We start from the raw sequence: 10,814 nt of genomic DNA, 5'->3' as shown, positions 1-10,814 counted from the left end.
AGCGCGCGCGGCGCGCGTCCGCGACTGGGCCGAGCAGGTCTTCGGGCGCGCCGACGACGAGGACCTCGTGGAGACGCCCGTCAAGCAGCGCCGGGAGGTCGCCTTCGTCACGGGCATCGAGGGCGAGTGCCTCTTCGCGATGCCCGTCGAGCTCCACGAGGCGCTCTGCGCCGCCTACGAGCGCGTCGTCGGCGACCGGCCCACCGGCTTCGTCTACCTCCACATGCTCCGCCACGTCGGCCACGCGCCGGGCATCACGTCCGCGGACCACGTCACGGGCGGCGCGCACGGCAACGCGGGCTTCACCATGCGCGCGCTCCCCTGGGTCGCGCGCGACGACGGCGACGACGAAGCCGGCCTCCCGCCCCTGGAGAAGCCGTCCTACTGCCCGCTGGCCCAGTAAGCGTCCTTCTTTTTAATCGAGGCGGACCGCGCGGCGGCGCCGCGCGGGACCCGGCGGGCGCGCTCGGCCGCGGCGACGGTGCGTCACAGGCACGTCGCCGCGGCGTCATGAAGCCCGGCGGCGGGTCCCGCGCGGACGCTGCCCCTAGCGCTCCATCGCCTCCGCGGCGGGCGCGGCGCCGCCGCCGACGGCCGCGGCGTTCGCGGCCGTCTTGTCGATCGCGCCCTTGCAATTGTTCTTGGAGTAGCACGCGGGCACGTTAAAGTACAGCGGCGCGCACTCCGTCTTGCCCTTCTTGCCGTCGACCTCGGACCAAACATGCTTGACCTCGTAGCCCGGCATCTTCTCCTTGATCGCCTCGGCCACGGGGGTCCGGTTGCCCATGACCCAACCGGCCAAGGGTCACGTCTTCAAGACGACGATCTTACTACCGCCGGCGGGAGCGACGTCGGCCATGGCGCAGGTCGAAAACGGCGCCGAGGCCGGTTCCACAGCGCGACGAGGAAGGCAGCGCAAGCTGATGAGGGCACCGAAAAAAACGTTGATAGCAAACCCCCCGGGTAGGCCCTCTAGCTGTTAACCTCTCCTAGCCTAGATAGCGCGTTGAACGTTGCCCTCCGGAACGATGATGAGCATCCTCGCGGCAGCGCTCCTACTAACAACAGCGCGCGCCGCCTTGGCGCCCGTGCGCCAGTGGGCCGATTTCTCCTCGGCCCTCGGCCACAACCGGACCTGCACGAGGCGGGGCGGCATGGTCTGCGGCCTGTCGGATGACGAGGCGGCCTACGTCGCGTCGACCTACGACGTCGTGTCCATCGAGAAGTGCTTCGGCACGGGCCCCGGCGCCGAGGACCGGACCATGGCCAACTTCGTCGCCACGGCCGCGCAGCTGAAGGCGTCCAACGAGCGCACGAAGGTGCTCTTCTACTGGAACGCGCGCGTCGCGGGCCCGCCGCGGTGCTACGAGGCGGCCTTCGGCGCGGAGCTGCTGGCGCACCCGGACTGGTGGCTGCGCCGGGACGACGGGAAAGCGCTGTGCGTCGGGCCGGGCGAGCGGACGCCCGTCTGCGACGACGACGACATGACCTGGCCCTACGTCGACTTCTCGGTGCGAGCCGCCGCGGACTGGTGGGTCGCCGCGCCCCTCGCCGCGCGAGACGAAGCGGGCGCGAACATGTCCGGCGTGTTCTTCGATTCCTGCGACCACTGGGACTGGACCCTGTGGACGAACGTCTCGGAGAGCAAGGCGGCCGCGTGGGCCGAGGGGCAGCGAGCCGCGCTGAAACGCGCGCGCGACGGCCTCAAGGCGCGGGACGCCGACGCTTTTGTCGTCGGCAACGGCTTCGGCGCCAAGAACGACACCTACCTCGTGGACCTCGTCTTGGGCGACGTCCTGGACGGCCTCTGCGCGGAACATTTGGGCGCGTTCGAGTGGGTCGAGGACCGCCACACGGGCGCCGTGAACGCGTCGGTCGCGGCCAGCGTCCTGCGGCCGCGACGATTTTCGAGAGATTTCGAAACATCGTTCCCGACGAGCTTGGTAGGTCGCGGCGCTCTGGCTCGACGCGACGCGGAAACTGCCCCCCGAGGCGCCCCTGCTCGTCAAGACCTGGGTCGGCCCGGAGATCACGCCCATCGACGCGGACGGCCCGCGGTGGCCGCGCCACTTCCGCGACCCGGCGACGAACGCGACGCTCCGCAACCGGACGGACGCGGGCGTGCGCCGCGCGGCGACGGATTTGGCGACCTACGCGCTCGCCGCCTACCTGTGCCTGGCGACGGCCGGCAGCTACTTCTCCTACGGCTGGTGGTACGACGTCTCCCAGGGCCCGCTCTGGCGCGTGGACCAGCTCGACGTCGCCGTCGGCGACCCCCTCGGCCCGCCGGAGTTCGCCGGCCTCGCGTGCCGGCGCGACTACGAGGGCGCGACCGTCTCCGTGGACCTCGCGCGCTGGGACAGCGCCGCCATCGTCCCCAAAGGCACGTAAAAGTTAGGACACCTCGAGGATCTCCTTGAGCTGCGCGAGCAGGGCGATGGCCTCCTGCTTCTTCGTCTCGGAGCCGAGCGTCGACGACCCCGGCGACGCGGGCCTGGGCGTCGTCGCGGCGGCCTGCTGGGGGCGCTGCTTCTTCCGCCGGCCCCGCTTCTTCGGCCGCGAAGCCCGCGGCTTCGCGGGCGCGCCGTAGAACTCGTCCGTCGTGCGCTCGAGGCGCGAGACCGCGTCGACGAGGCGCCGCGTCGACGCGAGGTCGTCGTCGCCGCCGTCGTCGTCGTCGTTGTCGCCCGCGGGCGCGGCCGCGACCGCGGGCGCCGCGGCGTCCTCGAGGGCCGAGCCGTCGGCGACGTCGAGCGCGCCGACCGCGTGCGCGTAGACTCGCGAGAGCGCGACGACGTGGCGCGGGTCGCGCGCGAGGGCCAGCGCCTCGGCGAGGGCCGCGCGGAAGGCCGCGGCCTGGTCGTCGTCGGCCGCGGCGGGCTCCCAGGACACCGTCTTCGCGAGCTCGCGGCGCCGCGGCCGCGACCGCGGCCGCGGCCGCCGCGCGGCCGCGGGCTCGGGCGACGGCGCGCGGCTCGAGCGCGGCGTCCGCGACCGCGGCGTCGAGCTCCGCGAGCTCCGCGGCGTCGACGCGTAGCGCGGCGGCGCGCTGCGGCCCCGGGGCCGGAGGAGCGTGCCGTTCTGCCGCGCGATGACCTCCTCCCAGGGCAGCGTCCGCGACGACCGCATCGGGCTCGCGCGCTGCGGCGGCGGCCGCGCGCGCTCGGCCATGTCCAGCAGCCGCAGGAGCGCCGTGCGCGACGCGCGCGGCGACAGGCGCGGCGTCAGCGACGCGCTGCGGCGGCCACCGGCACGACCCATCGCGATTCAAACCGGGGCGGGCTGGCTGGCCTGGGTAAACGACGGTTCTTGATGGGAAACCTGCCGCTCGCGTCAGTTTTTAGCAAGGGGATATAAATCTAGATGGGGTGGCAGGCGAAACGCGAGGTCCTCGTACTACTCGGGGCCGCCGCTAGCGTTTTCTTTCTTCTTCCACGCCGCAGCGCGCGGGCTGAGTGCAACGATGGCGGGTCGCGCGGCGCGGCGCGGCTGCGGAACCCTTCGACGGGGCGGGGCAGCGAATTTGGGCTGCTGAGATCATTGCGTTGGCTCGCGAGCGCGACGGTTGTTCGGCGGCGGGACGAGAGGGCGGCGGTGTGAGTCGAGTGTGCGATATTTTCTTGTCCTTAGAGGTTGGAGGCGCCCTATGGGTACCCGCGGGGGGCTCGAAACCTTCAGGACACACTTTTCCCACGATCTCAGAGCCTGCGCAGCCCCGGCGCCGACGGTGTCGCAACACAGTTTCTCGGGCAGCGTGCGGGCATTCGAGGTCGAGAACTTTTCGTGTCCTGAGATGCTCGAGCCCATCCATAGGTACCAACGAAGGGCTCTGCAGCGCCAGCAGACGGTCCACGACCATCATCATCGCGAACACGTCCAAGAGCTGCCCCAAAACCCCCTTCCTCGCGTGGCGCCAAACCGGACACGGTGCCCTCCAGCGCGCCTCGGTTTCCTTCCACCGGACCCGAACCGCCCGGACGCGTAAGTCTTGTCGCGGGCGCCTTCGCGGGGGAGCGAATACCGCTGCGGTCCGTCTGGGGCCGCGTCGACGACGGCGGCGTCGAAAAGTCCCCGGCCAAAAGTCGTCAACATTGCCCCAAAACGATGGGTTGCAGTACGAGGAGCTCGCGCAACATAATCTCGTTGAGCTGCCACCCCATACTATTTATTACCCCTTGTTTTTAGGCAAACCACGAGGAGAGATGGTTTCCCTGGCGGAGGCCGAGGCCCACATGGCGCGGCTGAAGAGCATGGCCCGCGACGCCTTCGTCGCCAAGGACTGGGCGGCGGCCCGCGCGCTCTACACGGAATGCCTCGAGATCCATCCCAGCGCCGCCCTCTTCTCGAACCGCGCGGCCTGCTTCGTCGAGCTCCGCCTCTACAAGGAGGCGCTCGCCGACGCGGACTTGGCGCTGGAGCGGGACCCGACGTTCGCCAAGGCGCAGTTCCGGCGCGGCCGGGCCTACGAGGGATTGAACATGCTCGGCGACGCCGTCGAGGCCTACGAGGCGGGGCTCGCGCTCGAGCCGGAGAACGCGGGCCTCCGGAGCGCCGCGAAGCGCGTCGGCGACCTCCGCGCCTGGCTCAAAGACAGTGGCGGCGGCGCGCCGGAGGTCGCGGCCGCGTCGCTCGAGCCCGCGGCGCCGCCGGCGCCGCAGACGCGGCTCGAGCAGGACCTCACCAACAAGGGGTCCCGGAGCTACTACTACGCGGCCGCCGCGCAGCGGAGGACCGCCGAGGCCGCCGCCGCGCCGCTCGCGCCGCCGCCGCCGGCGACGGTGCCCGTGGCGAGCTACAGCTGGGCCGAGAAGAGCGACGCGGAGGCGCGGGTCTACCTGCCCTTCGAGCCCGGGGACCTCGCGGACCTCGACGCGGCGCGGGACGTCGACGTCGCCGTCGACGTCAAGAACTGGCAGAACACGAAGCTCGACGTCGTCGTGCGGCTCCGGGGCGAGACGCGCACTCTCGCGATCCCGCGGCTCTACGACAAGGTCCGATTCTCGCGCGTGATCAAGAAGAAGGCGAAGCTCATCGTGTGCCTCGAGAAGCTGAGGCGCGCGCCCTGGCCCCAGCTCGCCTGGGACCCGAAGCGCGACGACGAGCACCGCGACGCCGCGGAGCGCGCGCGCGGCACGGGCATGCGATAAAATTAGAGGTGGCCGACGGCGTGGCCCCGGGGGATGTAGAGGTCGCAGTGCTGGACGACGTGGAGCGGGCCGAGATCCGTCGCCTTGACATCGATGTCGTACATGTAGTCCCACTGCTTGCCCGTGGCGTAGAGCGTCGGCCGGCCGGCCGCGTTGCGCTTGTAGGCGAGGCCGTTGGTGACGTAGTTGAGGCGCTGGCGCTGGACGCGCGGCGACTGGCGGGCCCGGAGCGCGCTGAGGTCGACCCAGCCCTTGACCGCGCCGGTCGCCGGGTCGACGCGCGCGACGCACGGCGACGCCTTGTGGTAGTGGAGCGGCAGGACGTTCGCCCAGAGCTCGCCCTCGACCATCTCGAGCTCGTTGAGGCCGTTGATGGGCAGGCCCCGGAGCCGCGCGTCCGACACCTCCAGGGGCGGCCGCGGCTGGCTCCAGTCGGCCGGGTCGAAGGTGAAGAGCTTCGACGAGCCGTCCGTGCCGTAGACGACGCCCCTGGCGTCGTCGTAGGCGAGGCCCCAGCCCTCCTGCATGGGGTGCGTCACGGTCCGCAGCAGCTTGAGGTCGAGGTCGAACTCGTGGAGCGCGCGCTCGCGCCACGTCAACTGCCAGAGCCGGTCGCCGACGGCCGTGAGGCCCTCGCCGAAGTGGCGCGCGTCGTTGCGCGTGAGCTTCTCGCTGCGGCCCGTCGCCGGCGCGACGCGGCGCACGGCGGACTTCTGGTAGAGCCCGTCCGACTCGTAGAGGCGCCCCGCGCCGTCGAAGCAGAGGCCCTGCGTGAACGCGCCGGGCTCGTGCGGGTGCTCGCTGATCAGCACGGGCACGCCGACGTAGCTCGCGTTGCCCTCCGGCCGCTCCCAGGGGCCGAGCCGCGGCGCCGGCGCCGCGCGCGGCGCCCAGGACAGGGCCAGGACGAGGCCCAGGGCCGCCGGCACGCCGCCGCGGGCGCAGTACCAGCGCATGGACCGCTGCGGCGACGCGGCCTCCGCCGGCCACGCCTTTTGTTGGCTGCGCTTCTTCCGCGCCGTCGTGCGCGGCGCGTGTCGGCGCGGCGCCGGCGCTGGTGTTGTGGAGTGCTACGGCGCTGGTGTACACCGCGGTGGAGCTCGGCGCGCTCCAGGGTGGCCAGGCGTGCGACGAGGCGTGCGACTCCGTCAGCAGTCCTCGGCGGCGCCCAAGGCCATCGCGATATCGGCGAGCATGTTGAACATTGAGGCAAAAATTGATCGAGTGGAGCAGCTCATCTGCTGCTCGTGCGCGCGATGGTTAAGTTTTCTCAAGCCAAGTCTTCAAACCACCCCGACATCGTGCGACCGCTCATCGCCAAGGCCAAGGCCGAGGGGAAGAAAAACGCTCCGAGCATCGCCGCCTTCATCGAGCACAACACCAAGGCCACCCTCAAGTTCAAGGCGACGGACAAAAACCTCAGCGTGTACCTCAACAGTTACCACGTCGCCGACGACGACAAGGGCGAGTACAATCAGGGAGGCGTCGGCTACCTCGACGACGTCGAGGACACGGCTCGCGTCGTTAAAGTGCAGACCGACGGCACCGTCGAGATGTTCGCGCCGAAAAACGGGAATCTCGTGTTCGAGCGCTTCGGCAACTCGGGAGCGCACGCGGGTTTGTCGTTCCCCGACGCGGTCCACCGGGCCAAGATCTTCTCCCTCGCGCTCGAAGGCCCGGAGACGGAGGGCTGGCAGCAGGCGCCCGAGGGCCACCGCGCCGAAGCCCTGAGCGTCATCGCGGGCGACGCGCTCGAGGGGCCCTCGCGTGGCCACGCGGGCCGGGGTCGCTTCGCGACGGGCAAGGCGCTCGTCGGCGGCGACGTCGTGACGTCCTCCCCGTCCGGCCCGCAGAAGCGCACGCGGGTCAACTGGGACCGGCTCGAGGCGCTGCGGTCGGAGACGAGTGCGGAGGTCTACCACTTCCTCGCGGACTCGGCGGCGCGGCTCGACGAGGCGCCCGACGAGGACTTCTTCGCGACGCTGCGCGGCCAAGCGCGGGTCCGCGCCGCGTCGCAGCACGCGCGAGCCGCCGCCGCGAACGCCGCCGAACAAGGACGGATGAACGCCCAGCTGCTACGGATGAACGCCCAGTTGGCGACGTCCTCGGGATATTCCGCGGCCTCGGGCAACGATTTGCTACGGGACGAGGCGCCCCACCTCGCGTGGTTCGGGCACCCGGACTGCCCCGTGCACAAGCTCGCGCACGAGATCTTCTACCGGGGCCAGGGCAGCGGCGCGCGGCGCCGTGTGGAATTCAAATCTTCAACCCGACTTCGACGTGAGAGTGTGCGACGGTTTCGACGCGAGGTTTTCTGCCGTGCTTCGAGAACTCCAGGAGATCCATCAATTCTTCCACACAGGCGCGGTCCCTGAGCGGCGACGCGGTCAAGGACGCGATCAGGGACGAGGCGCGCGACAGCGGTCTGTTCCACCAGGTCATCGTCGCGCGCTTCCCCTGCGTGCAACCTTATCCTTCCGTCGTCGACGAGCTCGTCTCTCTCGCCCAGGTCGACCACGTGCACAGCGCGGGCATAGATCATCCCGCGAACTTGGTCCTTGACTTCAAGGGTGCGAACCAGCACTTCGGTGCGCACCACAACGACCTGGGCAAGGGCGCGCGCTACGGGGCCATCATCCTTGAGGGCTCCTCCAGCTGGGTCCGCGAGTGCCTCGCCCGCGAGCTGGAGATCCTCGGGCTCTAAGATTCGTCGACTAAGTTCGTCGACTAAGTTCGTCTTACTAAGCTCGTCGACTAAGTTCGTCGGAGTTCGTCGGCGATACACGGCCGTGGCGGCTCCGGCTCCCGCGGCTCCGGCGCAGACCACGCGTCCCGGAGTCCGGCCTACGCGCCGACAAGCGGCAGCGCGTCGTCGGTCGTCGGCCGCGTCGGCCTCGGTCGTCGACGCCGCGCCGTCGTCGCGCTTCGTCGTCCGCGAGACGCCCACGTCGACCGTCGCCTCGAAGTCGTCGCACGCCGACAGCGTCGCGACGCGGCGCGGCGCGCGGCGGACGCGTCGAAGCGCTCCGCGGGCCCGCGACGCCGTTCTCCTGGAAGACGACGGCCGCGCGGGGCCGCGAGGCGCTCGCCATGCGCGTCGATCCCGCAGCGCGTCGACGGGGCGCGTGCGCGTCGCCGTAGGGGAGCGACGCGTTCGCGCCGCCGCCGCAGCAGCGCGTGCACCCGTCGCGGCCCGCGCGCGCGTTCCAGCCGGCGCCCTGTGCGACGGGCGCGAGCCGCTAGCCCCGCGCGAGCGCGTCGACGGCGCCGTGGTCCAGCGCCTCGAGGTGCGCGTGGACGGTGGACCGCGACGGCGTCGAGGTCCAAACTCGCGCACCGAAGCGGCGCCCGCCGGCGCGGCGTTGTCGCCCGCGCGCGACGAGGTCGCCAGCCAGGACGCCGCGGCGCAGCTGCTGCGGCGCGTCCTGGACGACGAGGACGACGCGACGCAGTGCATGACGAATTGCAAGACGTCGACGCGTGCGGCCGAAGCGCATGTCGACCGCCTCGGAGAGCATGGTTCAACATTCGGTGTTGAATGTTGTTGCAGCCGCGACGCGCACGCGCGTGTGCCCGACCGCGAGGCCCCGGTTGTTGCAGCCGCGACGCGCGCGCGCGTGTGCCCGGCCGCGAGGCCCCGAGGGACGCTTACGCTGAGTCTAGGGGGAGGCGTGACGGGTCGCTCTCGTCGTCGGTCGCGGCGCGCGCGCCGACGGCCTCGCGCGACGACGTCGGCGGGCCCGGGCCGCAAGGACCGAGGCAGGCGTGCGTCGTCCGAGAGCTCGCCGACGTCCTTCGCGCGTCGGACCCGCGCCTCGGCCGCGTCCGCGCGCGCCTCGGCGCCGTCGCGCACGGCCGCGTGGCTTCCCGCGCGCGCGGAGTTCGTCGGCGGCGCCGATGCGCTCGGCGTCGACGACGCGCTCGCCGTCACGGTGGGCGAGGAGCGCCCCGGCGACGTGGGCGCCCACGCAGCGCCGGCCGTCGCGCCGAAGAGCTTCAGGCTCTCGACGAGCGCGCACACGTCGACGGAGAGCTTGATCGGCTAGCGCGACGTCGCCCGCCGCGTCGTCCGGCCCGTAGTAGCCGTCGCGAGCGCCTCGTCGACGGCGCTCGTCGCGCTCATCAGCCGCTTCATGCACTCCTTGACCTTGTCGTAGGCGCGGCGCACGTCCTGGTCCAAGCCGAGCGCCTCGAGGCCGGCGGCGTCCGGCAGGTCCTCGAGCACGTCGGTCCACGCCGCGACCACGAAGGCCGCCGCCGCGAGGACGCCGTCGTCGGCGACGAGCGGCACGTCGCGCTTGAAGTAGCGGCGCTTCAAGACGTCGCCGAAGCTCGTCTCGAGCGCGTCCAACGCCGCCGCGAGCGTGTCGTCGTCGACGAAGGTCGCCGGGTCCTCGAAGGTCTTGACCGCGCTCTTGAGCGCGCGCAGGACGTCCGTGCCGCCCGGCATGGTAGCCAGCCGACCTGCGACGGGCAGCCATGGCCGACTGATGGGCAGCCTCCTCGGCGCGCCCATGTAGAAAGTTTGAGAATGCCGCGCGCCCATGTAGAAGTTTGGGATGCCGCGGCATCCTCGGCACGCCATACGACGTCGCGCAGCCTTCGACGCGTCCGCTGCCGTCGAGGAGGGCGGCGGCGTCGTGCCGTGGCGAGCATGGTGCACGCCGTCCATCGATGGGCAGCTTGCCAGTGCCATGCCTTGTCCGCTTGTCGTCGAGCTCGGAAGCTGGGCCGCTCGCAGCAAAATCGCCACTGCTGGACAGCGAGCCCGAGCAAGCACTTCATCCATCGCCGTGCGGCACCGCGTCCCGAGCCGCGCGTCCGCGCCCGGTCTCGCCTCCCGCGCGGGACCCCCGGGGGCCTCCGCGCGCCGCTCCTCGCCCCGGCCCCGGTCCCGCACTGCCACCACACCTCCTCACAGAGTTTGATCATAGGTCATGAAAAGAGCAGTGGGACGCACTGGGACGGACTGGGATAACGAATGGTGCCGGCCTCAGCTCTTCCCGGGTGTCAACGAGTTATCACCCGAGGGCTACTATGTGCCGACGGCGGGGGAAACCTTCCCCTCCGGTCCCGCGGGCCTCCTCGCCGCGGCCCGGTCCGCCCTCAACTCGGATTCGACGCGGCGGCGGGTCGAGGTCCTCGTCGGCGACGCGCTCCTCAACAGCGGCAAGTCGCTCCTCGAGGTCGTCGGCTACAACGCTTCTACTGCCCCGTCGCCGACCCGCGCGTCGCGCGCGCGCCAGACCGCGGCGGTCAAGATCGAGATCGTCCACGTCCGCCTCGCAGATCGTCGTTTGATGCGCTTCAACGTGATGGCGATCCGCGAGCAAGCGGCGTCGGCCATGCGGGCCCCGCGCCCCGCGCCCCGCGCCGCCGCCGCCGCGGCGCCGCCGCCGCGCGCCGCCGCGGCGACGGGCCTTCGCGTCGCGGACGTCAACGAGTACAGCGGCTTCGACCTCCTCTACGACGCGTACGACAAGTACTCCACGGACTACCTGAAAGAGACGCACACGAAGGCGACGGCGGCGACGGCGTCGTTCTTCGAGGAGGAGGAGCGGATGCAAAACTTCACCCTCCGCGCGTGCGACATTTCGGCCAAGTACAAGTGCCTCGTCCCGATGCACCCGCTAGGGTTCATCGGGCTGAACGCGAAGACAAAGTCAA

The 10,814-nt window shown here is 71.2% G+C and overlaps 4 protein-coding genes across 4 annotated transcripts in view; 3 read left to right on the top strand and 1 right to left on the bottom strand.

The window, feature by feature from the left end:
- The window catches only part of AURANDRAFT_68297 (hypothetical protein), a gene marked incomplete at both ends in the record, with an annotated part of 1,477 nt that extends 1,074 nt beyond the window's left edge, over window positions 1-403 (top strand). The window contains one exon of the mRNA XM_009043950.1: window positions 38-403. Coding sequence (XP_009042198.1) covers window positions 38-403 — 366 coding nt within the window. The remainder of the gene's footprint in view (window positions 1-37) is intronic.
- Window positions 404-1,028: 625 nt separating this feature from the next.
- AURANDRAFT_68296 (hypothetical protein) lies at window positions 1,029-2,391 on the top strand (the record flags this gene model as incomplete). Its single annotated transcript, XM_009043951.1, has 2 exons — window positions 1,029-1,634; window positions 1,948-2,391. 2 exons carry the CDS (start codon window positions 1,029-1,031, stop codon window positions 2,389-2,391), a joined length of 1,050 nt encoding a protein of 349 aa, XP_009042199.1.
- Window positions 2,392-5,230: 2,839 nt separating this feature from the next.
- Window positions 5,231-5,956, bottom strand: AURANDRAFT_4536 (hypothetical protein; the record flags this gene model as incomplete). Its single annotated transcript, XM_009043945.1, has 1 exon — window positions 5,231-5,956. A coding segment is annotated over one exon (726 nt), but the record flags the coding sequence as incomplete, so codon positions are not given.
- Window positions 5,957-6,403: 447 nt separating this feature from the next.
- Window positions 6,404-10,814, top strand: part of AURANDRAFT_72794 (hypothetical protein) — a gene marked incomplete at both ends in the record, with an annotated part of 6,809 nt that continues 2,398 nt past the window's right edge. Inside the window, 3 exons of the mRNA XM_009043952.1 lie at window positions 6,404-7,396; window positions 7,510-7,701; window positions 10,082-10,809. Coding sequence (XP_009042200.1) covers window positions 6,404-7,396; window positions 7,510-7,701; window positions 10,082-10,809 — 1,913 coding nt within the window. The remainder of the gene's footprint in view (window positions 7,397-7,509; window positions 7,702-10,081; window positions 10,810-10,814) is intronic.

The sequence above is a fragment of the Aureococcus anophagefferens genome (assembly GCF_000186865.1).
Source record: "Aureococcus anophagefferens unplaced genomic scaffold AURANscaffold_88, whole genome shotgun sequence".
NCBI lineage: Eukaryota > Pelagophyceae > Pelagomonadales > Pelagomonadaceae > Aureococcus > Aureococcus anophagefferens.
The sequence above is the reverse complement of the archived record's forward strand: the minus strand, read 5'-3'. Positions and strand labels throughout refer to the sequence as shown.